Source organism: Dermacentor variabilis, chromosome 1, assembly GCF_050947875.1.
Source record: "Dermacentor variabilis isolate Ectoservices chromosome 1, ASM5094787v1, whole genome shotgun sequence".
Lineage (NCBI taxonomy): Eukaryota > Metazoa > Arthropoda > Arachnida > Ixodida > Ixodidae > Dermacentor > Dermacentor variabilis.
This window is the reverse complement of record NC_134568.1, coordinates 100,783,782-100,810,505: the sequence shown is the minus strand read 5'-3', so window position 1 is coordinate 100,810,505 and position 26,724 is coordinate 100,783,782. Positions and strand designations below refer to the sequence as shown.

At 49.9% G+C, this 26,724-nt stretch overlaps 1 protein-coding gene across 1 annotated transcript in view; it reads right to left on the bottom strand.

The window, feature by feature from the left end:
- The window catches only part of ko (Stork-head domain-containing protein knockout), a 447,377-nt gene that overhangs the window by 58,018 nt on the left and 362,635 nt on the right, over nt 1–26,724 (bottom strand). Inside the window, exons 2-4 of the mRNA XM_075691312.1 lie at nt 21,676–21,920; nt 20,212–20,557; nt 12,960–13,183 (exon numbers count right to left, since the gene is read on the bottom strand). Of these exons, the coding sequence (XP_075547427.1) occupies nt 12,960–13,183; nt 20,212–20,557; nt 21,676–21,920 (815 nt within the window). The remainder of the gene's footprint in view (nt 1–12,959; nt 13,184–20,211; nt 20,558–21,675; nt 21,921–26,724) is intronic.

The window sequence follows — 26,724 nt, the reverse complement described above, 5'->3', positions numbered from 1 at the left end:
ACATGTGCGCTGCCTCGATTGCGAATATGCTACCGACGATCGGTTTGCAGAAAGCACCACTCGAACCGAAAATTCTAAAAAAATTTCGCGCTCGGTAATACGCACGAAATCTCTAGTCTACTGGTAAAATCTTGATGCCATAACTAACACGTGACTGTATATGCGTATAGTAACGTGAATTATAATGATGATGATGATGATGATTACGATCCTATTACCCGCCGTGGTTGCTCAGTGGCTATGGTGTTGGGCTGCTGAGCACGAGGTCGCGGGATCGAATCCCGGCCACGGCGGCCGCATTTCGATGGGGGCGAAATGCGAAAACACCCGTGTGCTTAGATTTAGGTGCACGTTAAAGAACCCCAGGTGGTCGAAATTTCCGGAGACCTCCACTACGGCGTGCCTCATAATCAGAAAGTGGTTTTGGCACGTAAAACCCCAAATATTATTATTATTACGATCCTATTTTTGTGTTCACTGCAGGACGAAGGCCTCTCCCAGCTATCTCTAATTGCCTCTGTCTTGCGCTAGCTGATCCCAACTTGGCCTGCAAATTTACGAATTTCATCACCTTACTTAATTTTTCTGCCGCCCGTAAGGTGCTTCGAAGGTCACTAAGGAGAAACACTAAATCACGTTAGACGGATAAAGTATTCTTCCGTAATTATATTCTTGTTAATTTCGCGATGATAGGTTGATTAGAAAAGAAAAGGAAGGTCAAAGTTCGATTTCTTGAATTTCGCGCCGAATCCCCAATGACAATACGTCTTTTTCTTTTCTTTGTTTTTGGCCTTTGGGCCTCATTGGGTTCGGTAAAGCTCGCGAAACTTCCCAAGTTCAAGTTCAATCTTGATCGCCTTTAGATTGCAATGTAGTGAATTTTTACCGATAGCCAAATTCCTGCTGTAAAAACCAGAAGATAAGTCGAAGTATTCTCTTGAAAAAAAGAAATCAAGCTAAAGACACCTCTCGGCTTATAAGCGGTCTTTAGCAGAATATGAGTCGACATCTGTCAACCCGTGCATGTTGGCGATCCCACAGCGAAAGCAGAATCATTATCCAAATGTGATTGCTGGCACTCGTTCTCTTTTTTTTTTTTCTTGTCGCTGTGTCTTCTTGTGTGCGCTCTTCCGTTACACTTCGTGCGTGATATTTCTTTCATTATTATTATTTTTTTTTTGTCTGGTGAGCGATTAGTAGCCTCCGGCAGAAACAGTTGCCGACTGCATTCAGGATAGAGGTAGACTTCGCCGAAGCAAACGGCAACATGGCCGCTCAGCGCCAATTTGGCGTTCATGAAAAAAGCCCGCGATATTGGCGGGCAACCCACGTAAAACGTTATTTCGTGGGTGTCGTACAATGAATGCACAGCTTGAGGAAGCACTTGCTAACTTTGTGCAGTAGCTTCGTGCGCGCTCGCTAGCGAAGACAATGCCGTTGTGGAAATAAACCCGTTTCGGTGATATTTTTTTTGTCACTTCAAGCAAATGGATCGAGATCCATTGCCACGCAAGACCAGCGGTGCCACTCACTTTACAAAACAACATGCGGTCGCGGCATGTGGCAATGTTAAACTTAAAGTGCGGCAGAAGGATGCTGTAAAGTACCTGTCTGCCTTTCGGGAAATGATGCAATACGACCACGACGCATGATTGCGTTACGGTCAAGTGGACTCCCGAGCGACGTGGTCGTTTTAGTTTCTAGAAATGCGCTCACAGGGCATATCGAATAGGGAACTTAAATATGCTACTTGTTTCATCGCTAGCAATAAAGACGGGAGAGAAGACGAGTTGAAATGGGAGAGCATTGAGCACGGTGCTGTGTTCTTCACGGGCCTGAGAGCCAGTTATGAAGCAAGAAATGGCAGTTTCTCCATTGTCTCATGGTAATGGTAAGAAACGGTATGTGCATGGGCACTAGCGGAAAGCCTCAACACATCTATTTATATCTCGGCTCTCCGTCAAAGCTGGCTTCTCTGCTATGGCGATCTTTGTGGGGAGAAACCCCGTTTCCGTGAGCACTGTTCGTACACTCATAACCGCGATGCAGGCATATTGATACAGCGTGCGTCCGTGCGTGCGTGTGTGTATGTGCATGCGCATGTGCGTATGTGGGTGCGTAAATAAATAAATAAATAAATAAATAAATAAATAAATAAAGTAATTAATGCGCCATGACTCTCCCGTTTATGAGAGTTGCGCTCGAAGTTGCACTAGTGGGACATAGGATGCACCGTAACGCGCTGAGAGGATCGCACGTTTCCCGAAGGTGGATGCGATGTGAGCGCCGTGTGCTGGACGTTGTTCACGATCGAGTAACCAGGTGGTGGTGCGACTATGACAAACAAAGCGGAGTGGCAGTGGCCAGAGAGAACTCACACGAAAATATATACGCGCGGCCTATTGCCTATAACAATTCTACTGCAGGCCACCATAAATATTCCTAGAATTTTTGCACCTCAAGCGCCCGTCTTCTCGAAGCAGCAACACCTCCTTGGTAGTAATAGAAGGCCTTGTCTCTTCGAGCAGTGGCGCACTTGCGAAAGTATAGAGCCTATGGAAAATCATAATTTGCAAGGAATATTATGGCACTATGTGTAGAACGAATCTACAGTAGGTTGTCAATAAGGGCTCTCGCCTTCCGGAGTGAGGTCACGGCTAAAAGCGCACGAGCCTTCTGTCACCTAGTAAGTGTTGTTTCGAGACCAGTGTTAGTTGCAAAGTGTCGGAGCCATAGCAGTGCGCGCATTCGACCAGCCAGCACAGCAGCGATGATTGAGACACGCAAGAGGTCTGCCGTTCGGCTCCCGGCCGCCGACTACGCATACTATCGAAGCATTTTGCAGAAGCAGCCGAGTGATGAGACATCGGTGGAAGTTCAGGCACACCACGTGGTATACGTTAATGCGCAGTCATTCAGCATGACATCCCTCATAGCGCACGTGTAGCGTAGGAACGTAAAATGCCGTATTGCTCCCGTCCAGAACAGCGTGCTCGCCGCGCGCATCTCCGTAGGCGAGACCGACACACTACCGTCTACCACGACTGCATGGGGGCCGGTGACGATAACCATCGCCGTCACCACCAGGCGCTTAGGTGAAGGACTTTGGGCGTAGTCACTACAAGTGTTGCGTGGTCGCTACAAACACGTCACCGAGAATAAAGGTGACCAAGAGCCTGGACGAGTCGTAGTGTGGTGTGCCATCAATGTTTGTCGCGGTCAGTAAACACCCACAAGGACGTAATGTCGTCGATGCATAGATCTCAAATGAAATGCGAGCCATCGGTACAAGTGCTATGTGTAGCACGGGAAGTATTATGCGGCGATAGAAAAGCGCTACTACTTTGGCTAAAACAGGATATATAAAAGATTGACAAGAATTACGCCCCGCCTCCCTCTCGGTGTCGTTACAACAACGGGGATGGATGAAGAAATCCTGGTAGCCGCGCACAATACTAAGTAAACTTCTTTAGGCACGTATATACGAAACCTTCACAGAGGGGCTTGCTTCTGCGGCAAGCATGCATTCTCCGAGCGGAGTGACTTCGTGCCACGCATACAGCACAGGGGCTGCTCGCTTATACACGCTGTCACCGGACAGTCGTATGCACTATACAGGGCGATGGCACTAAAGGCGCAGAGATGGCGCTCCGTGCGTTTGTATAAAGTGCCTAGCGGCGCAGTTGGTGGGATACGAAGCATGCGACATCGAGAAAAAAAAATCGACTCGCGGCTTGTCTCTGCACTAGGACCGCCACGATCGAATGAGGTTATCTTCCGAGCAGTCTTGTACATACCACGCGACCCTGCCCCCAACCCTCACTCCCTCTACTCCACCACCCCGCTTCCCCCTCGTAGTCCTTTCCAGCTGAAATATGAGACGTGCGCGCTGATCGGCATCGCGACTTGCCGCCGCGTAATTGAAACAAGTCACGGAGGTAGCGCGCTTGGGGAATCGGCGCTCGCCAAGTGAAGCAAAACGGCCGGCAGGCCGCACTTGCGCCGCCTCCTTCATTCTTTATTTTTTTCGCTTCGAAGTAATTTTTCTTTTCTTCGGCTGCGGTCAGACTTAATCCCTCCAAAGCTGCGCGCACTTTTGTGCCGTGCCACACGAAAGCGAAGATAGTTCGGACGAGGGCGAGTGCTCCGCAAGGTGAATAGCTTTCTTTTTTATTTCCTTGTTCCTCGAACAGAGTGCTGAATTTACGGTTGCTTTTTTTTTCTTTGTATTCTTTTGTCTTCAAACGCAAGGGCTCAAACTTTTACTTGACAGCAATGCATTAGAGAAATATTCATCGACGAAGAGAGCGTGCAGACGAAGCTCCCAATTACTACGCAAAAAGCGCTAGTTGAAAAAGAAAAGAAAGAGAAAAGAAATCATGCGACAATTAGCAGCAAAACCTGAGAACAAAGAGAACAGATTGTGGCAATGGAAGGAGAGTGCCGGCGACGTATGCGTTCCACAACACCGCGAAGTTATTTTCACACTAAGAGTTTTAGTCTTTGACATCGCAGTAGTATAGGTCCCTCCTCCCTCCCGTCCGATTCTCCCCACTTTCGAAATTTTTTTGTGCATTTTTTTTTTGCTTAGAGCAGCTGCTGCCATTCTCCAAGCAGACATCAGTCCCATTCACTGCGTCGCAAGAAACTCGACGCAATATCACAGTTTCTCCTAATATTATCAATAATGTTTTTACGAACGAACATACAAAAAAAAAGTTAGTTCCTGGAAGTCGAAAAATTTGTCTGCTTACTGTATCACATTGCTCCGATTTATTTTCGTCTGTTTCTTATCCACGCGACACATTATTCGCTTTTCAGAAACATAGCAACAACGTCAGAAAACAAAAAAAAGTACATCGCCACATATATAAAAAAATAAAGAAGCGAAGGCTTACTAAAATATAACGCGACCAACAGCAGCAGTAGGAGGCTTCGCTTAACGCGATCATTCGAAGACACGTGCAGCTTTTGTCAAAAATAAACAAGCTCACTGCGTGGATATGACGTCAGCTGGCTGCGGGGTGCCTACGCAGCCTCCCAGTACGCCTGCACTGCTCGAAATTTCTACTACGTTCTGCAGTGCGAAGAGTTCAGCGAGCGCGACACGGCTATACCAGCACTCAGTGACGCTCATTCTCTTAAAATAATGGCTTCGTTCCTTCCGAAGATGGCTGTGCCCACCTGAAGCGACATGTTTTAGAAATAGCGCACACAAGCGCCTTTGCGTACACCTAAAGCCACGCGCTCCGCTTGCGTTCTCCTGTACGCCCAGCGGTTTGCATACCCTAACTTCGGGTGCGCGAAACCTCAAGTTCCCCAAATAATCCGAGGACGCCGAAGCTGTGCGATACGCTTTCCGTGACGAACGGCCACTCGGCTGGTCCACACCAGCTTAGCTCGAAAAGTACTACTATAGCGTAGCCTTTATACCGTTGTCGTTACCATCACTGCCCATTCCCATTGTGTTGGCTCAGTGGGTATACTGCGTTCTGCTGCTCAGCACAAGGCTGCGGCTTCGATTTCTGGTCGCGGATTCCGATGGAACCGAAGTGCAACAACGCGCGCGTTGCGGTGATTATTTAGGTGCACGTCAAAGCTGCTCACGTGAACAAAAGTGATGCGTCGCCCTCCGCGTCTCTCAGGGCGTTGAAACCTGTCAGCCAACGATATTATATACAGAGTCAGCCAGGTGACTGCTGCGCGCATGCGCCAGCCATGCCATGCCGCGGATTGCTTCGGGAAGAGGCGGTAATAAATAGTGCATACAGCGGCACTAAAACGTTCTATAGCACAACATTAGCACTCTGCTATTAACATTCCAACCAGGCGACTGCAGTGGCACCTGACCAGGCGACAACGTGCCGCGGTAACGCTATGCAAGAACGGTACGTGCGGTACAACAGTGCGCAAGGACGCACTTCCTGCATCGAGCGCGCCTAGCGCTCGTTCGCACCCGATACTGTGCCGATGGGCTCGAGGCAACGCAACATCCAAGGCAGCATCCTCGCTGACAGGGCGCGCACAGCGGCTCGCTTTCCCGCCAGAGCGTTCAGTGTGCGGTGAGCCGCCTTTCCTCGTTTCACAAAGCGTTCGAAGCTCTCTGGCCTCAATCACGCCGCCGGTGTACACAAGCGGCCGGCTTACAGGATAGGATAAACACTGCACCCCACTGCAGTATCAAGAAGACGAGGCCCGTTTCCCGCGTGGTGGAAGCGACGCATTATAATGCTAAGTACGGTTGCTCGCGAGAGCGCACGCACGTGATCCAATTTGGCCGCCTCTATTTAGGCGTGCCGGAGCACGCCCTCGAAGCTATAGCCGTGCCTCGACGTCATCACGTTTTTTTTTTTTTCAATGGCTTAATAAGTGCAATGGCGTGTTGCAGGCTGAAGTGGGAAAACCAACTGTAGGAGCACTAAACCCACGCGACACTCGAGCCCTAGATACGGACCTTTCAGAGTGCACCGCTAATAGCTGCAGCGCCGCCGCGAAGCGTTCGTTCGTCACCACGCAGAAGCCACACGGATGGCTTACAATTATACGGCGTCGGCTAATGACTACACGGGAGAATAAATGAACGCGCTTCGGAAAGACAAAGCCAAACAGGGCGCCGGGGCTCGCGCAGTGTAAATCAAAAGGCCGTGCTCCCTCAATTAGTCGCCCGACAGCGCGTCTGTGTGCGCGCACGTATATGCACTCGGGTTGGGAAAGGTCAAGGTCAACGAGGGAAGGCCCATGCCCGTCGACCCGGCGTTCACGCATGGCTCCGAACAATGGCAGACTCGGCTTTTCGAGACGCTTAATTAGCGTCGGCGCGAGATCAAGGAAACCGCTGCGACGCTGTTGGTTATAGAGCGACGCGCGACACGCGCCTTTATGCGGCTCGTCGGGAAGTTCCCACTGAACGACCGGCAGCCTCTCAGTTCTGCGTGACCGCCCGCGGTGCGCGCGCGGTTAGCGTCGGTCGCCGAGGGCACTTTCCCATCACGTGTACACTGCTCGCGTGAACCACGGGCACTGGACCAGCGTGCGAGCGTGGTTGCTGTCAGTCGCCCAATATAGATGCGGTAAGCGGCGGCAAAGCAACAGGAGCTGAAGTCGTGCACGGCAGCGCCCTCGCAGTGTACACACTCAAGTCGCTGGGTGCAGGAAGTGAGCGTTCGCGATTAAAGGGAAAGCCAGTGAGCATGTGACATCGGGACGAAACGAGCAGTGTCCTTATTTCGGCACAAGTACGCGAAAATGAATGAATGAATGAATGAATGAATGAATGAATGAATGAATGAATGAATGAATGAATGAATGAATGAATGAATGAACATTAAAAAGGAAAGTGAAGAACAGACCAGTGTTGCGGAGATACCACTCCAGAATTGGAATGACTCCGGAATCATTCCACGTTTCCGCGACCCCGGAATGGAATGGGAATGTAATGGCGGCAGCTTGGAGGAATGGAATGGGAATGGAATTACGTCTTTTTTCAACAACAAAGCGCTTTTTCGTCTACGCGCCATTTTTTGTCAAGATATGCCGAAGAACCAACCAACCCACGTTCAAACATTAGTAAGTCAGAGCCTCGAATTTAGCAATAAAACAGTATATTTAAAATGGCTTGGCTTATTACAAGTACGGTACATTTATAAGCAATGCACCTACTACAATTCTGTCCTTATAGACTGAGTTGCTCCGAAGTTTGTCTCGATTCTTCGCGTAATCGCGGTTCTATGCCGTTGGTATCTGTCGTGCGGAACTACGGCGGCGGCATACTCCCTCCATACCTACGAGTTGTGATTTTTTTTTTTTTTACCTCGACGGCGCCTTTGCCCCGGCCGCCTGCTGTCTCCGCACCCTTCACTTGTTTGTTTTTGCTTCTGTCGCCATCGGCGACTCGGACGCATATTCGAAATAGCGCTTCTCTAAGATGGGATGCGTATTGGCGCTGGCGCGATGCTTGTGTTCACTGCAAGCTTTCGCATACCAGCTTAGCATCGTCGCACCTCGTACTCGCCCCCCCCTTCCCCCAACCCTTTTGCAATAGTGTCCCTCCTGTCTAGACATACGGACGCCTTTGCCCGAAACTCTGTTGAAGACGGTCTGCAGGTCAGCGCAGCACACACTCGTGCGCCCTCTCCCTCCATACAGAGAGACAGAGAATAAACTTTTGAAAGCATCGATTCGCGAAGCTAGCCGAAGCAGGAGAGCCCACGTAACTGAGGCCACGGCTGCGCCTCCCCGAGCCCCGACGCGACGATTCGCGCCGAAGAAAACCCACGTTCGCTTTGTTCCAGGGAGCTCTGCTCTATTGCAAATAAAAAGCACTTCCATAACGCACTGCCACACTGGCTCCTGCGCCCAGCGGCTCACGCACGCTGTAAGACCGCCAACATGGCACATTGGAAACAATTCTTTGAAATTACCCGCGAAGAACACAAGCAAGCTACACGCAGCAAGCTTTACTCCGAAACTATACATGCTGAGTTTCATATAATTTGATTCGGCACCTAAAAAGAAAGCACGAACGTGAGTGCACGCAACAAGAGAAGGGGCTGGCAAGCCAGCCGAAGATAACGTCGGCCTTCACCGCTGGGTGCAGCTCTGTGCCTGTTCATCGAAAGGCTGCTCTTGACGACGTCATAATCAACATGATTTTCACTGAGACGGAGCCCTTTCGTGTTGTCGAGAGGGAGGGATTCAAACAATTCGTAACGGCAAGTTTGAAAATATTATAAGCCGCCTTTCACCAAAGTCACTGCTTTGTATTCTTTCAAATTCAGGTCGTAGTCCCGGGCAACAAGTTGACATCGCGGGATGGCCTCAGAGAGAAGTTCCTGCCCGGGAAACTATCAGCGCTGCAGACCAAAATATCATCGTCTTCGGCGGGAGCGCAGTACGTCTGCATCGCAGTAGACGTGTGGACGTCGCCGTCTACGGAGCGCTTCCTGGCTGTCGAAGCAACATTCGTGGACGGCGACTTCATGGCTCACAGGTACCTCCTCAGTTTCACTCGCCTGACAGGAAGCCACACAGCTGCTCTGATCCGCTCCGAGTACGACGCAGCGTTGCTGCAGTGGAACATCGCTGACAAGGCGAAATATGTATTTTCGTGCTATTTCGCCTCCGTTAACTGTTTTTGTTTCATTTTCCAGGTCCTTCGCGCGGTGGCAGATAACGCTTCATTAATGATAAAGGCATTTTTCACTTACCGGGTGGGACACTGAAGAGGACGATGATGATGACAAATTCGTCGACTGCCCGGAACGCTTAACCAAGGAGCTTTTAAGCGAGTTCCATCAGTTGGAGCAATTTCGATTTGGCTGCGCCGCCCACAGCCTGCAGGTTGCCGTACAAGACGCCATTCGGCAGCTATACCATATTAAATGCCATATTGGTTTCATCTTATGTGCATTGATACTTCGTTCATTTATTACTGTTTTCACGAACAAAAGTTTGGGCCAAGCTTCGTTAAATAATTTGCTATGAACGCGTGGACAAATAATGTATGAATATAATAATTGCGGTTTGAAATGTAAGGGCAGACAACTGTGCTTATTACAGTTTCAGTGCTTTAAAGCTTTATTATGCGACTACCCCCCGCTCATGTTTAGCTGAATTTTCGAGCGTGCTTCGCTTTTTCATCTTGGGGATTCATGGTGCATTTGCTGCCATGGCCGAGGTCACGAACTCTGCTTCCCATAATACAGTGCCATGGCTGCGGATCATTTTTCTTCCGCAGCCCAGGCACCAAGCTTACGCGACTTCGAGGTCTGCTCTCATCACGTAAATCAACTGTTTCGAAATACCTCTAAAGACAAAGAAAAACAAAACTGGCACTTCATCTAAAGAACGCCCACGGTGTCTAGAAGTTACTTTTTAAAAGATTTCGATTTGGTTCATTCCTTGTTCAAACTATTTTTACCTTAGTGTATTTTGTGCTCCTTGCTATTTTTCTCCTTTCGTGATCTCCCTCTATTTGTTTTCTTTTATTACCCCCCCCCCCCGACGTTGGAAAATGAAATCCTGAGCACGTCACTCCTTATAGTACAAATCGCTCTGTCCGTAAACACAGTTGCCTGGCATATAAGACCAGTCAGCGAGGCGGCAGTGTGCTTATAGTATGTTTATTTCAGCTACCAAGCCCATTTCATTAAGATAATACCAGCCGTAGCGCCGTAGCCATGGCACTACGTGCACGACATTTATTCCTAAAGAAGAGGAAGGTGCAGCCTATGCATTAATGTGCACCCAATTTATTGTAGGGCTGGAGGAAACGGCTGTGTCTGTCCCCACTTGATTTTGTCTAATGCAGCCCTGAAGAGTGTCAGTGTGTCGTCGAGTGCAATACCGTACGATTACGTATGCCATCATTCTCTTTCTCAAACTCGATTGCATTGCATGCTTGCCGTTGGCGCTAAGTGTACTTGCAGTGGCAATATTCACTCATTGTCGTCCTCGCTTTATTTTAGGGCCCAAATGCCGAGGAAGCCGTACAAGAATGCGACGCCATCGTTGCACCTATACGCAAGAGCACCGCCGACACGGAAGAAGTGTTGAATGTGGCCGGTCTGCACTTGAAATCTCACAACGTGGCGAGGTGGAACTCGCAGCTGCGAATGATAAGAAAGCTAGTTACCACTTTTTCGAGTCATCCAGGCCTGACAGAAACTCTGCACGCGTGCAAGAAGGCTAAACTGTTTATATATAAACGGAGGCTGACGACAGACTTGATTGAGCTTCTCTCCCTTGTAGAAGAAGCCACGGGGTTGCTTCAGAAAAGGCACGAGACAGCCTGGCTTTTGATTCCCGCGTTGCGAAATATCGAAGTTTCCCTTGCGGAAATCTTAAGCGTGAAGGCCCGTACAGGTAGATTTTTATAAAATTCCTGCCGAGCTCGGCAGCGGTTCGTATCTGAGGGCTACGACGCGATTTGACTTCTCCGGAGAGCAGCGTTGGCTTAAATATGTGCATAAGCTGCTATGATTGCCGAGGCCCTCTTGCAAGGTCACTTTTGCTCCTCGCCGTTTCCTTTAGTGCTCCAGATAGAGATACCGTTCGCGCAGATTGCAAGGCGAAAGTTGGACATTTGGTTGTGTTTGTGAGAGAGACTTTTCATGACCAAATGAAAGAGTCTTGATGTGAGTGTCTACTGACAGTTCTTGTGTGCATGGGAAATGTCTGGTTCGTCCGCATGGTTGGCCGTAATGACCCAGGATGAAGATAGTTCTATCAGTAAGGAAATTCGCGCTGTCTTAGAAGATTCGATAGGGGAGGTTTGTCTCTGTCAGGTTCGGTAGGATGGCGTTGCGCTGGCCACTGTCTAGCGCTTTCTTGGTATCGACCCTCACTGTTGCGCGAAGGTGTATTACACTGAATGGAGCATAGACTCCTTTGTGTATATTGTCATGTCTCGATTGCTAATGCGTTTCCAAAAGTCACGCAATACGAGTGTGTAAGCGTGCTGGTTTCCGACATCGTGTGATTACTTTTATAGGTAGAGTACGCGAGTGTCATTTATACTTCTGTACTACATGCACCTACGAAAATCAACACCCGGTCGCAGGAAAGCCCCCTCCCACTTGCGGGCGTCGAGGCTAGACTCTTCAAGAATCCAACAGGCATTGTCACTTTAGAAATGCACGAAAATCACGGGGGCCAGAAACGCAAATAAGATAATCGAGGACTAAGCAGTGAGATTCATCAAACCAAAAACTGTGACGTCAGTCTGATGCGAAAGGTCAATGAATTTCTGACACGCAGAAAATTAACGAAATTTTTGTGAGGGACATAGTCTTTAGTGATCGAAAGTTTTTGATCCTGTTACGTGAAAATATGATCCACACTACCCACCCACAGTCCATCATACCGTTCCTTGCCGTTGCGGCTGAAAAATATATGCAGGTGAAACAGAACCGGGAAGCATACTAAGAAGGCGCGGATAGAAGCGGCGGCGTACGTCTTCCAAGGACGGGGTCATTACACGTTTACGGTATTGATCTATATTTCGGATGCCAAAAAGTTTAACATTTCAAGAAGCCGCGGTGAGAACCAGAAAAACAAGCACGGGGACATACACGGCGCAAATGTCGTCCGGCGTGAGCATCCGCGGCTTTCCAGGCGAAAAATCGCACGCTATCTCATTTCACATTAACGGGTCAACTACAGCGATCACACCGCACGTGGGCGTGCAAGAAACATTTTCGCAAGACAGTCTCCAACCGTGGAATTCACGACGTATAGTCACATTTAAAAGGGTTGGCAGCTTGGGCGATAGTTGGTATCCCATTATGTTGCAAGAGGGCATAGCGCGAAGCGCTACCTACAGGGCAAGAGAAAGCGACGAGCTCTCGTCCCTGTCTCTTGTCGTCCCGTTGTTACCACTTCGCGCTACAAACCTTCGTATAGTCACATTGTCAAAGCAAGTGCAGACGGAGCGGAACAGGCGAGGTCAGAACGCCTTCCTCGCCATCAACGTCTTGCCCTGCGAAGCGAGTTCCATGAGGCACTGTTTTGCAGCGCCACTAGGCGGGTAGCAGCTGCGATGAGCCTTAATTCCATCGCAGCTGCTAGAAAGACACGGCCGCTGCCACTGCCCTCGCTAGAGGCAAAGAAGGGGACAGCCGGCGCGCTCAACTTGCAGAAAGGGGCGAGAGGGATGCGCGATGGCATGGAGCACGTGCGCAAGGGCTACGATCGCCCTGCATCCAGAGCACGCCGTCGTGCTAATGGCGGCGTCTCTGAGTCTATTCTTGCGGCACATCGCATGCCCTCTGCCGAAGAACGAATTAGAATTGAGCAAGAGCCCGCTGTTGAGCCCAGCCCGGCGCAACGTTGGCCGAGTGCACTTGTCGCGAAGACCACGCGGCGAAATATTAGCCCCCGCTGGCTGAATGGGTCAACCGCGTCGACCTAGAAGCCACCGGCTCTACACGCTGCGGCACAAGCACACGTCCAGCGCTTACCTTGAGCAGGGCAGCGTATGGGTGCGTGTCCTGCTGCTGAGTGACGACGGCGGCGCTGGTCTGCGTGGCGCGCGAGTGGAATCGCGCGTAGTCCGGGTCGCTCCACTCGAGCGGTGGGAACTGCGCCGAGAAGCTGGACAGCTGCTTCTTGCACTCGCCCGAGGAACGCTTCTCGGATCGGCTGCGCCGGAACCAGCGGCTGAACATGGACGACTTCCCGTCGCCTGCGCGCGAAAACACAATTTTGAGTGGAAATTCCGGCCTCCGGAGTCATTAGCGCAGCCGGGAGTTTTGCCGGGAACAAGGGGGAGGGGGGAGGGGTTATATATATACTATCCGGCGTCCAGCATTTACTATTTCAGTATCGCGCTATGAGATGCAGCGCAGGACTGACCGACACACAAGCACACAAAAACCCACACGGGCGCTCGTGTTGTGGTGCCTTCTTTCTTAAGGCGCTCGTGGTGTGGTACCTCTTTTCTTTAACTGGACAATTTTGTGCGCATTATTAAAGTGAACCTTTCATTAGATACTTGTCAGATACCTGATGCCTCTCGAGCACAGTGCATACAAAAACACTGAAGTATCAACGCAGCAACCATGCCAAGCAACGCGCTTACATGGAAGTCAGGCGTCTCTCAAGCACAGCGCACACAGCGCATACATCGCGCCAAAACGCTACACTCAAGCATCAGCATATCAATCCCGCCAAGCAACACGCTGACATGGAAGCGATTACGAGCCCTCTGGTGGTATACATCCGACTTTTGGTGAGGTGAGATCACCTGAGATGCCTAGGCAGACTTCCGAACAAGCGAAGAAGCGGAACTGAGTCGAAAGAGAACATCAGCGCTATGCACAAAACAAGGTCAGGCATCAGCGTCGGGCAACAATGTTCGCGCAAACGCTTCGAAAGCTTCGCGATCTCTCGGTCCGGGCACAGGTGTCGGACCTGCGCTAACTTTAATGATAAGTATTCTTCTCCGAGTGCAGCCACTTTTTTTGCTGGTGGGCGGGCGTCGTACCTCACCACCGTTTTGGTGGGCCGATACCGGTTGTAGTGCTGTCTGAAATCATGTGCCGAAGGGGCGACTGGTGTTACCTCTCAACATGGTCAAGGGCATCAATTAGACGTTTACCACGAGGCAACTCCACCCATTCATCAGCGCCTATCCAGAAGTCAACACAGCATTGACGGCGACTGTTGACGTGTCAACCAAAGACCCCTCTACGGGAACCTGACAACCTGAACTAATGATGAAGAGGGCCAACGTCGAATGCTACCATGAGAACAGCTTCGACCTCGGATTCCCAGGTTGGTAAATATGCGGGGGCGAAGTGCAACATCGGAGGCGAAGTTAGGCGGAACGGTGCAGTATCATTAGCGGGATATTGCGACCGATTCGACTATTGTGATTGGCCGCGATACAGTCACCACATTCCCTAGTCTAGTCGCCTAGGGAAGACGACGTTATAAAAATTGGAGACCTTTGGTGCAGGTGGTGCTGACGTGTCCTGATGTGAATTCGGACGTTTAATATGCTCCTGCATGCAGTGGGCTTCCGTATCAGGAGCTAGTGTAAATAATGTAAAATGAACCCTTTTTCCTTCATTCCTATACTACCGGACGTACTCGTCGATGGGCTTGGTGGATTCCTGGCCCAAACGCCACCTCGAGCCGCAACACTGGGTAGGTATACTGGTATGTTTCGTTGGTTATGTGCCGCTGGGTGTCTGCACTGGGTATGTGCGTTGGGGCGACTGGGTACATGTCATTGGGTTTTAGCTCGCTCTCAACATTCTAGTTTGCCATTCCGTTCTACTTATTATATACAATATCTACATAATTGATCGCTACACAACAGTTACACTATTCATACAACCGTTCTCTACAAATCATGAATGCTTCGCATTATGTAGGCGTCAACTACAGGTATTAAGTACGCAATTTTGTTTTAGTTCGTAGCAATATTTCTCGCCCTGCGAAAAGTTAGTCTTTCAACTATAGTAGCTGCTAATGCTACAGAGTCTTTACCACTGTGCTCTTTCTTTTCCGCGTCTAGTGAAGAATCACCCCTGTATTACGGCTATTACTTCGATTAGTCCCTTGTCAATTGCAGTCTGTTCGGTTACTTTGAGTGTCTGGCCACAAAGGTTTGTTTTTGAACGAGTCTGTCGACTCAGCGGCCAGGGCGTCTCTTTGCGGCACTGTCCTTCCTGCTGTATAGCATTGTCAACATACACCTCACTGCGGCTAAATCCCGGAGGCGCGCAGTTAATTATGTGCTGTCTGACCTTGTATATTTGATGCTTCTCCCGAGTATCGGAACCTGTTATATAGTCTCCAATAGTGAATTTTGCAATACACGGATGCTCGAAGTATATATGACTAAACTTAACCCCCATTGCCGCATTTCCGCCCTGAACATCTGTCTGCACAAGTGTGACCCTCACCTTTGTGAATTTTTTTTTCTGTAATGAGAGCAAGGCAATCGATAATTTCTTGTTGTCATGCCACCGCTTCACTGCTTCGAGAAAAAAAATATTGGAGGACGCTTAAGGTTCGCCTTTAAGAGTGGAAAGCGATAGCATTCAATGATCCATGACTGCTTCTCACGCTTCCCATCAGCTGCAGCTTACGTAACTGTAATGTTTACCGGGAAACGCTGGCCACGAATGCTATGCACGAAGGCGAGCTTTCTGATAGAAACGCGGCCTCTTGCGTGGGCGAATCCCTGAGGTTGTGCACAGCCGCGCCAAGAAAATTTACATCATTTTCAGGTTTCTCTTATTGTTTCGCACCTTTAGTATTTCAGTCTGAGAAGATTTAACATAAAAGGCATGCTCTGTCGATGTTTTGTTTCATGACATTTGTTTGAGGGTTGTTATTCTCAAAATTCCAAGGAATAAATTTGTCAAGAATGTGAGGCAAGGTATGGGCAACCTTAGTGATAGAATGATGTGGCAATATAACCTGCATATAACGCATGTCATATAGCTAAACGTGGCACATACATATACTTAAATATATACGGGAACCTTCGCTCACAGGACGCCGGTGCCGGATTTTCTGCGACACGGGACCTTTAACGTTATCGACTTAATAATTATTCGGAGATTCCCCTTTGCGGACAGCAACAACACGCTGTGCTGTCCGGCAGATTTCTTCTCGGCTTCTACAACTTCGAAATAACTACGGCCATAATCCTCGAGCCAAGTCAGCTTCACTTTAATTTCGCGGAAGCGAGATGAGCGTCCGTGTCGATGTTTCTAACGTAAATAAAAAGGGCTTCTGCAGCGACGGAATGGCTCTTTTAACAGAGGAATAACAAAGAGAACTGAAACATTCCGAGAACTGTGGGGCACTTGTCTACCAGCTGCTGACATGTCACCAAAGAATAACAAATAAATAAAATAACAATAACTAAAATAACAAAAGCATCTATGTTAGAGGCGTTCTATATATATATATATATATATATATATATATATATATATATATATATATATATATTCACCGTACCGCTGCAGTTCTGGACTGAGGACCCTACCCGCGGACGACAGAATCACCCATCTCCTTAAATAAAAGTTCCCTCTTTCTACGCGAATACGAGCTTCAAAACTTCTGCGAGCTTGAGGCCGGCTGTTAGAGTGCGGGGAAGCGTGGGGGCTTAACGGGGAATTTCGCGCATACTATGATGTGGTCATGGCGTCGGTTATGCCTGCAGACGAGATGTCAGGACCGGGTCGGCGCGACTCGTGTGGCTCTGCGCGCGCGCGCGGTCGAGCGATCCAAGCGCACACGACTGTCGAAGGACCTAATACTTTGGGCACACACTGCATACAAACATGCTTGGCCGCTGTACAGAGGCAGCGTTGCGCACGCATCTCGTCCCGCAAAGGAAGGGGCGATTTGGAAGTCTCGTCTTCCAGGCGCGAACTCGGGGCACACACAAAAGGAACGGGACCTGATTCGTGTCTGTTATTTGTGTAACCCAGCGTTCGCTCGGGCATTAAGTTGCGATTAGCGACCTCCCTTTTTCGCGTGACGAGAAATACTGCCGCGCACGCAGTCATCAGGCCGAGGAAGATCAAAATAACGCGTCTGGAGCTTTGGAGCGAACAGCTGGCTGGGAAAGAAAAAAAAAGAAGAACAATTTATTATCTCGCTCTTTCTTCAAATGAACCATTCGTTCAATCTTTTGTACTAATGTGAGATGGTGCTCCGTAACTGATGCACGGTATAGCGCCATCGAAATGATGCCTCGATCGGGGTTGTTGACGGCATTTCTCGTTGTGTTAACAGACACGGAGGCCGCAGGCAACTGCGGAGTGCACATCGAACGTCTACATCTGTAACGACGACAATCTGGCATCTCCTTTAGCTTTCATGCTCCGTTCATCTTTTCAGGCGCAAGGTCGTAATAAGTAACACAATGAGCGCTTGCTCCTGGCCAAACAGCGTGAATCTATACAGTCCATCCGACTTTCGCCCCGTCAACGCCGGTAATTGCGTTCGCAGGAGATTCTGCACCCCTCGGACTCCAAAATCCAGTGCAAGGTTCTGCGCGCCCTGCCCACCTTTGTTGACGAGTGCCACCTCCCAAGCTCCCTCTACTACACCTCACTTAACACCCCTTCCCCAGTGCACTGCGGTTGCGGTGTCCTCGCTGAGAAGCAGTTACTTGACTGCACAGTGCCCCCTATCCTTTCCTGCAACTCTAAACATCTGTTACCACCCACCCTACCTCCTCCCCAACGTCAAACTGACTCGATGGTAACGAACATCCTTTAGTGCTGTATTATTCTTCTTTGTTTACTTTTTTTATCATCATTATCCGCTTGCAAATGGGAGCTGCGGCCGAATTGGCAAAACTTTTCACTCGTACAAATGGTTGTCATTGACCGGCCACATTAGCCCATCTCTGTCTGTCAGGATTGTCCGGCACCTGTTCTTATACCAGTCGTTCTAACGCTGTTTTATTAATGCAGGCCTTTCATTCATACGTGCGCGTATACGCGAGGGGAGATGGTAAGGACAGACAATGGCCAATCATTATAGTAGAGTCATTTTATACCGTTTTCCTGTTCTGGTGACAAAACTTCTAAGCTCACTATGCCACCCAAAGTAGCCGTGCGTGACGAGGCGTCCTCTATTCGTCGGCCGGGGGAAACTAACTTGCATGTAAACTCTAGCGGGCAGTGTAACTTTCCTACTGCAGTGTTGTAGGAGTATGCAAAAGAGAGAGAGACAGAGAGAGAGTGAAGCTTTAATGATATGCTGGAGATGTTAGCCTGGTGGCTCGCCTGACATGCTACTCCCGGTTCTGGGTGATGATTATGATATATACAGTGATAAACACTTAACAGCCCAGTCACACACACACACACATACACCATAGAGATATTTATAAAGTTTAGTTAAGGCTCGTAGCCCGCAAGAACGTCACTAGCACTTTCGTGGCGCGTAACCCGCAGGTGGTGCTTCGCCATGGGTAGAGAATGTATAAAAGAAGTGGCACATTCAAGCCAATGCCACTAAGCGCACAAGCAGATCCATCTCGTTCCTCTCGATTCGCCTAATGTGTACTCTTGTTCTGGCTCGATACGGTGAAGTCCTTCGTTGAGTGTATCCAGCTAAAGTCCAACGCTCTTTCAAAGAGTCACTGAATAAACTATGAAGCTTCGCATGCAAGTCCCCCAAAACAAGCCATACTGAACCTTACCCGTTACGTGCATAGGCCTCCAGCCATCTTTTCAAGTCAGTCTTTTTTTCTTTTATTGATCTGATATGCTCCCGTCACCATGTTCGCCACCCTCCACCGCCCTCCATCCTCCGTCCTGTACGCTATAGTGCTCAGCGACATTGTGGTTAGCCAAGCTCGCGTTGCTAAATGGCACGCACAATTGCATAGCGAGCTCGACAGAAACACGACGGCGCTTGCAACTCGTCCTGGACGGCCGTTATCGGGCCTTGTGCAGAAAAAAAAAAATCAGCAAAAGGGGGAAGCAAGCTCATTAAACAACCGTGAAACATGACTCCGTTAGACTGGAACGCTGCTCGCCATTTCGAAACGGCTCGTGAAACGACTCTGCGAACGACCGGTAAAGCAAGCAGTGACCATTCGCTGGGCAATTCGAGCTGCGCGTCGTCGGCCTCGTTTGCATAACCCACCTCTGCAAAGAATCGGGTCCGACCGCCGCTATTGCGGCGGCTGGCTTATAGTCTGAGACCGCGAAGTGTGCGTCCAATAGGCTTGTCACCGCTCCGGCTCCGACAAGCTGGTACACGCGTGCGCGCACGGCGGCTGCACGCGTCACCGAACGGACGCTCCGCAGGACAAGATTGGTCCGGTTCTCAAGAGGCGCGCGCACGCCCGCGACGCGTGCGAATTCGGTCACGCCGCGGCGGGGTGGAGGCGGTGGGAACGCGCCATGATAATTGTCGGTTGTGGAGGGGACTTGGCTTTTGTCAACGCGCCTGTATCTGCGATCACCGGCCGCGGCCGCAGTGCACCGCGGACGCGATACGCGCGCATCGCCGAAAACGCCTTAAGCCTATACGCCGCTGGACGCTGCCTCCGGCGCTCGCTAGGCGCCGAGCTGCGCGCGGTGTGACAGGGGGCGCTAGCCGCGAAACCCCGTATCCACCCCGCATAAACCCAGATATGACGTTTGAGTGGTTCTTTGGAATGTCACTGCAATATTTCGCAAATAAGCGCACGTGATATTTAGTTCCGGCTATGTTTCTTAATGCCAGTGTTTACTGAGATTGCAATAGAGCGGCAAGTTGGGCTAGTGGGTGGAAGTTCATCTTGTAATACGGGGGTTACTGTCATTTTGATCATTGTATATATATGTATATATGTCATCTTTCACCCAATGAAATTCCGTTGTGCGTCTGCGCGCCTCCTGTCCATTTCTACTTCTGTTGTCCGTGTGTTTATAGAGCAGTAACCCTCGTATTACAAACTTTATTGAGATTCTTTAAACGCTACAAGATTACAGGCGTTCAAAGTCTTTACTAACGTATGAAGCGTCTGAATCTTTTTTCTCTAAAATTCGGTGTGAGGCGTCGCTAATCGAGGGTTAATTGTGATAGGAAATTGTGATAGAAATTGCGATTTGAAGGAAGAAACTCCGCTCATCGCCTGACTCGGCACTCAGCTCTGCGTACGGATGGGTTTGCACTGAACACGATGCTACACCGTGCGCACTGTGCGCGCAGAAGGAACAACGAGGAGGGACGCACGTTTAGCGCCGGTGTCCTGGTGCCGCTTGCCGCCAGCTCCCGTGGACTGCGTCGCGGGCACGAGTCCGTCGTGCGCGGGCGACGAGCGGCACAGGCGCACCGAGCTGCTGCGACTCAAGCGGCTGCCGGGCGCCGCGAGTCCCTCGTCGGAGGCGCCGGCGCGGGTCCGCAGCAGGCGCATGGAGGCGCTGCGCTCCAGGGTGCTTCCGTCGGCCGCCGACTCGTCCGTGGTGTGCGCTGGACTTCCGTGGAGCCGCGAGATGGCCTCTTCGTTGGTGAGCAGCATGGGCCGCTCGGTGGGCACCGGCGATGGGGAGGTCTGCAGGAAAGTGTCCGGGGCCGCGACCTGGCACACGTGTGGAGAGAGAGAGAAGGGAGCGTCGTCTCGGAATTAAACGCCGCACTTTATTATTATTTTCTTCTTTCTTAGATGGACAATAGAGATAAAGTTGAGCTGTAGTAACGTATATGTACAGTTCCCGAATAGCAGCTCAAGCTTACTGTTACAAGAAGCTAGCGAGAAAAGAATCAAACGAGGAATTACGGGCAACCCGGCCCCAGACGATATATCTTGACATTCCCGGGTGCTGGCTCCCCCTGATATTACGGATATTTACAGCATCTGCTCCACGTTGTTATTTCGCTGTTGTTTCATGGATCAGTTGCCAAGCGTCAGCGAACCATAGTGTTACAGGCGCATGTTCTCTCTGGTGTAGCATATCGGTTTCGTGCAGTGCCGGTTGGAATAAACATTCGCAGATGCATGCGGAGAAATCTACTACTGATAAGAGCACAGTGTCTATTTCGCGGAGGTGGCACTCCTCGGTCATAAAGTGGGGGTGCAGAAATATTTTGTCCTCCTCTCTCCTTCCTAGCTTTCCGATCTTACTGATAGCTTCGTTTAAATTGCTTCACCTCGGTGTTGGTTTATAGCTAAACTGAAGAACGTGGGGTCAGCCTATCATAGAAGCTAGAGGAGCCACCCATTGTTTAGGTGTTGTATTATTGATTGTGGAAATGTCGGCGGAGCGCCGATGTAGCACTTCCGACTTGTAATCTGTAGGTCCACAACGTGAATCTAGGGAAAGTGCTGCGCAGCTTTCTTTTATACGCGTCTCGGAAAGCACTTCAGGATTATTTCGGCAGAAATTCGAAAGGCTAGGGTAGTGATAGAACAAAATATATCACTGTAAAAAAGAAAACGTAGCATGCACTTCGGCAAGATACCCATAGGGGAAGAAGGTGCAATAAAAACAAAACAAACACACACACACACACTTTTCATATGGGTGCATTAGTTCGTTAAAACACCCTTCCTCTGTGGGTGTATGTGTGAGAGTTACAAACAGAAGAAAACGCCCGCAAGGTTGCCAATTTCCTTAGTGTGCTGCAGGGTAGCCACGCGCCTTAATCTGGCTCTGTCTTTCGCTCTGGTTATTCAATGCTTATATATGCAGTGACTACCTGGTATCCGAGGCCCGTGTGGTAGAGCCTGCGCTCCCGGATGAGCGCCCCGAGCGCCCTGTAGACGACGTCGGCGCCAGGCCTCTCGATGGCCGGGAAGGCCTGTCCCAGCTGAGCCGATATGGTGTCCAGCGTGGCCGTCGAGCCGCGCGATGTGAGATCGAACACGGCCTTGCACAACGCCTCGGCTAGCGGTGCGAACTGCGTCTGTAGCACCTGCACCATCTCCACCGAGGACACGTCACCTGCGAAGACAGAAAGAGGGAGTGAGCTATCCATCCCTCTCGCATATGCAGTGCCGTGGTACAATACCGCTTTCATTCATGAAAGTATTCTGTACGCGTTGTTACGACTGTAATGGGCTGGGCGCAGCAGATCAGTCCGTTCCCTCAGAAAGCAAAACGTACGCACTGCTCAAAGGAAGTGAAGTAAATGGCTCATTGCTAAATGATTTGATATTGCCACCCGGGTTATATTAAACGAATTATTCTGTTCCTTTCACCTTCTCACTCAGCGAGATCCTTTGTGCGGGTGAGGCAGTGGAAAAAAGAAATAATATCGCAAGTACTGATGTGTCCAGCCAGCGTCGGTGGGACTCCCAGGGTTTTTGCAGAGGCAAACAATTAGCCGTGAAAGCGATTAAATTCACGGTTGAAAGTAAGTGTGATGAAATAGTCTTAAAAAATGAACTTATGTGTTAGGATATTGCCAGATGTATGCAGCGAAAAAGAAAGTAAAATGTAAGTAAAAAGTAAAAGTAACAATGTAAAATGTACTAAGGCAGTATAGCAGTGATGGTATCATCTTTTTCCTTAAAGACCGAGGGAAAAAACAACACACTTTGGTCAGCGCCCTTCTTTTCATTTTCGGACGTGCCAATAGACACTGCCATGAAACATTCAGGAAGTTGGTCCTTCTGAAACTCAACCTTTCGGAACTTCCCCTAGCCTCAAGAAAGAAACGAAAGAGAAGACGACAAAATAAAAAGAAAGCCGAGATAGAAAGCATAGCCCCTGGATATACTAACATATTCAATGCGCAGTAAGGTTTGTTAGTGTTCGATCTCGAGCACTGATCATTATTTAGATCCGCAATTTTTCGAACATGTGGAGTGCAGATATTCCAGCCGTTTACGACTTGCGCACGAATCAGCGACGATATCGAGAGTCAAGCCGCTTTTCTAAACGGAGCGCGTGAGGTGACCAGTTTACGGCGCCGCGATGCACTTTTCAAGTTTACGTATACGTGCACACCGTTAAGTTGGGCTGTCGTGCAAGAGCCTCCACAGATGCAGGCGTGAGCATTTATGGAGCGTAACTTTGGGATGCAGGCTGATAGGTAGGACGCGTTAGCAACACCAAAACCGGCATGGTGTCCCGCTCGACGTCCAATTTCCTCCTTCCAGCCTAACGGCAGTCGGGAAATGCCAGCAGTATACGCGCCAGAATATAGGGTATATTGTATGGCGTATAGTGACTTCAATGTGCATTAGCTCCACTGTTCTGTGAAGACGTACCGGTTGCTAATAGTAATCTGGTCTCCACTTACATTTTTGGTAGCTACACTCACATCTTGTTCACGGTCAAGAGGTGGACTATTTCAGCGCGTCTGCTTTGCAAATGTATTTTTCTCTGGAGAGGTGAGTGAGACGGCACTATACGCGTGTATATATTAAACAAATAAAAGGGCAGTCAGCGCCAGTATGGAAACTCATGTCAACCGTAAAAAGCTGCCGCCTTTCGTCGGGCCGACGGTGAAAAGGAAAAGCACCTCCAGGTCAGGCTGCGTGAAGGATCGGGCTCTTCTTGTTGCTCTTTTATTCCTCCTTCAATCAAAGCGGCCGAAGATGGGTTTCGACAACAGCCGAAACGCAGCCGGGGCTGCGAGCGTATACACACCATGCGCACCTGTCCTGCGCACATCTGCGACTGGCGCTTTGATGCAGACGAGCGTATGTCGCTTCGCAGACGGCGCAACGAAACTGCCGAAAACGAAGCGACGACTACTTCGCGCGTTGCCGCCCGAGTAGCGCGGCGAAAACCGCACGGACACTCGCTTCCTTCAACTCCCCTCGTTTTGTCTGTTTGCTCGCTCAGCGACGACCACTCTCCGCCGTTACGGTCGTCGCCGCGCGATAGAACCGCGCGCGTCTCCCCGTGCCGCGTATACACTGCACGCACTGCGGAATGAATTGATTGACGAGTTGTGCCGGCAATTCTTGGATCGCCCTTCTTATCTTGCTACCAGTGATAGTATACGCTGTGCCTTCTCACCGTATAGCTAGACAACCAGCGGAGAAAGTGCGCATGTTCCAGGTTGTGTTCCTCCATCTCTCGTTCAGCTGCGAGTTTGGGGTGGGTTGCGGTGCGTGTGCAGTGCGTGAGGCTCGGAGAAGGACGGATGCACTGCGCCATCGACAGGCGGGCCGCGGCTGAGGAACGTGCGGCGCCGTTCGCGATTGCGGCGCCACGCGGCGCACGCGGAGTTGGGCGCCGTGCAAGGCTGCCCCGAGTGCGCGCAAACGGACTTGCCGCCATCGAGTATATAGCGTCGCGCGCATTAGTAACAGTGCCGCACATATGTGGGTGTGTTTGTCCCCCTCTCTATTTCTTTTTTTTTTTTTTGAATGCCGACGTGCTGAGGCAGTTCGGAATGGAGCAGAGGCAGATGAAACTATAGGTTTACACAAGCGAACGTGATATACACGCGCACTGCCTGAAACATCTTCGCCTATAGTGCTGATCGTGGTCAAGGTGTCGTTCAGCGCACAATGAACTGATAGATTCAACTGCGCGAGGCGACATATATAGGAGCGAACACGTCTGTGCGCGCCAAACGTTGCAAAATAGTAAACAAATAAATAAAATAAAGTAAAGGAAAGAAAGAAAGAAAGGACAAGGAAACTGGAAAAAAAGTGAACAATGTTCATGACGAGAAAAACGACTTGTCGCGGGATCGAATCCCGCCCACGGCGGCCGCATTTCGATGGGGGCGAAATTTGAGAACACCCGTGTACTTTTAGGTGCACGTTAAAGAACCCCAGGTGGTCGAAATTTCCGGAGTCCTCCACTACGGCGTGCCTCATAATCAGAAAGTGGCTTTGGCACGTAAAACCCCATAATTAAAAAAAAACGACTTCCGGAGCGCTCATTTCCACAGCGTCGTACTGTATATAGGCGTGGACAGTACGCTCCGAAAATATGCGCGTGCTGTAGCAGGGATCTCAGGAACCGCGCTATGCCTCATGCAGGGGCGTTGTGTTCAAGACATTACAGGGTTTCAGGTACCAAAGTGACAATATGCTGCATGAAAGGAACCGTAAAGGGAGGCTCCGATTTAGTTTCGAGTACCCAAGGTTATTTAACGTGCGCGAAAAGCTTGGTATATCAAGTGTTTCTTTTTACAGCGAAAGCTCTATGTGGCTAACCTTCCGTACTTTTTCGGCGTCCGGCGACAGAAACCGACTTGGCGATTTCTAACAAGCCCATACGGGTGCAGTGCGGCGGCGCAGATGTCAAAATGCGGAACAGATTAGAACGCTCGCCGTGAACAATAGCGTGACGTCAAGGTTATGACAGTATATAAGCAGGATAAGTTTTGACGCTAAAAACAGCCGCGTTATCGATGGGGCAGACACGTATAGTTCGTACACCCAAAGAACAGACAGCTTGCGTACGGGGAGCGTCGTAGAGAACAGCAACGAGAATGTAAACGACGCCGGCGTGAAGCGACCACCGGCGAAGAACGTTCCCGCCATGCTGAACGAAAATGACAATCGCGAGCCCGGGCGCCTCCGAAGGAGCAATGACGCCAGACTCGAAAGCAAAAAATTACAAACATTCCACTCTGTGCAGATGGAATGGCAGCGAAAGCATTTTGCCTTTCGTTTGAGAGCTTTGACTGTCGTCAGCTTTCGCTTCCATTCCATGCATCTTCACAGAGTTGAATGGTCGCCATTTATTTTTCTTCTCTCTTTCCATGTTTTGATTTTTTGCCGTCATAACGTCACTACTATCGCACTACATCTGAGGACGGTTCGTGCATCAGAACATTGGGCAGACAGCTCTATTTAACTTCCTTGCCCTCCTGTATTTCGTGCCCCGACGCTGTGGCAGATGTACGTGGCGTGCGAATACATATTTGCGATAGTGGATGTAAACTTCCAGCGATAGGAAGTTTGCGTAAAAAATGCCATACAAATGGCAAAAGGGCCTATTTAAAAGGACCCGGATTCAAGCGCCTACGCAGAACGCAAAACGCGAGAAGGTTTCGCTTTTGTGAATACTATATGGTGAATCTGTGAATCTCGTTGGGTCCCCGAAGCACAGCAGTGCTGCAGAAACGAATGGTTTATTTTGCTATGAATCAATTGTCCTAAGACTCAGCAAACATATGCTGCTGAGTCTCTTCCTTCTTTGCACAACACTATGCGGGCAAACTGATTTCGGAGCCTTCTATTATGGCGTGTCACAAAGCGCACAAAGCAAGCAGCCCCGGCAAGTTAAACCGTAACACACTGTTTCTTCGACTCAACGCTTTTGAGGTGCAGATTGTACGCACATATATACGATAAGCGAGTGAGGCCGAGAAGCCACACCGTGTCGCCCCTAAAACGTGTATCGTGGGTATGGAGCGCGCACGCAGCATGTTGTCTTCACCCCGAATTGTTCGGCCCGGTCGGAGGCACTGCGGCGCCCAAGCGCATCGGCGACGGTGCGGCAAGCGGTGACATCGCGGGACGCGAGAACGGGACACATCGCCGCGTCCGCCGCTGCGGCTGGCCTGCCGGGACGAGCGTGACCCAGGTGCCACCGAGAACGGCCGATTCTCACATTTTGCGGTGCAATTAACGCAGACAATCTGTGGGAAACCTCCGGCATGCGGGGAGCGACTTTCGCAACCGCACCTATCAACCTGCTGCGCAGTAATTCCACGCTTTCTATTTATCAGTACTTGCTTGCCACGCAGCGTTTAAAAAGATAACAGTTAAAAACGTGAAATAGCTAACCGACATAATTGCTATGATGCAGAGGCTTGGTGAAAATCGCA